At 59.2% G+C, this 584-nt stretch overlaps 1 protein-coding gene across 1 annotated transcript; it reads right to left on the bottom strand.

Annotated features, from left to right (window-relative positions):
• Positions 1-7: 7 nt before the first annotated feature.
• On the bottom strand, positions 8-286 carry CDC42EP2 (CDC42 effector protein (Rho GTPase binding) 2; the record flags this gene model as incomplete). Its single annotated transcript, XM_009076174.1, has 1 exon — positions 8-286. A coding segment is annotated over exon 1 (279 nt), but the record flags the coding sequence as incomplete, so codon positions are not given.
• Positions 287-584: the final 298 nt, after the last annotated feature.

Raw genomic sequence — 584 nt, 5'->3', positions numbered from 1 at the left:
GCCCTGACAGCGTGGCCGTCCGGGAGAACTCGAACGGAGACGCCTCGGGGCTGTCCTTGTCCGAGTCGTAGCTGCCGCTCTCGGTCCGGGGCAGGAGGGGGAACTTGCCCTGGAGGAAGGAGATGTCCCCGAAGGTGTCGCTCTCGCCGCCGCTGCCGACGTGGATGGTGTGGCGGAAGTCTCCCAAGGGAGGGCTGATCATGTCGGAAGAGAGGATGTCCCGGAGTTTCTCCTTCTTGCCTTTCCTGCTGCCTCTCTTCAGGTAGATTGGCACCTTGGTGGCCATGGTGGCTTCAAGGATTGGCCAAGCCAAGCCAAGTGTGGCTGTTCACTCTGACCTGCAAAGCCAAAGGGATGTAAAGTCACCAAGGCTGGAGGAGACCTCAGGGATCATCAGCTCCAACCGGGAACCTGTCGCTGCTGGAAGCTCTAAACACTCAACCACATCCTGCAGAACAACATCCAGAGGTTTCCTCAACACTTCCAGGGATGGTGACTCCACCAGCTCCATGGGTGGTTGGGAGAAGGGATGGAGAACCATCTCCACCATCTCCCATCTCCACCACCTCCCTGGTTGATCCTGG

Source organism: Acanthisitta chloris, unplaced genomic scaffold (genome assembly GCF_000695815.1).
Source record: "Acanthisitta chloris isolate BGI_N310 unplaced genomic scaffold, ASM69581v1 scaffold12176, whole genome shotgun sequence".
Lineage (NCBI taxonomy): Eukaryota > Metazoa > Chordata > Aves > Passeriformes > Acanthisittidae > Acanthisitta > Acanthisitta chloris.
The sequence above is the reverse complement of the archived record's forward strand: the minus strand, read 5'-3'. Positions and strand labels throughout refer to the sequence as shown.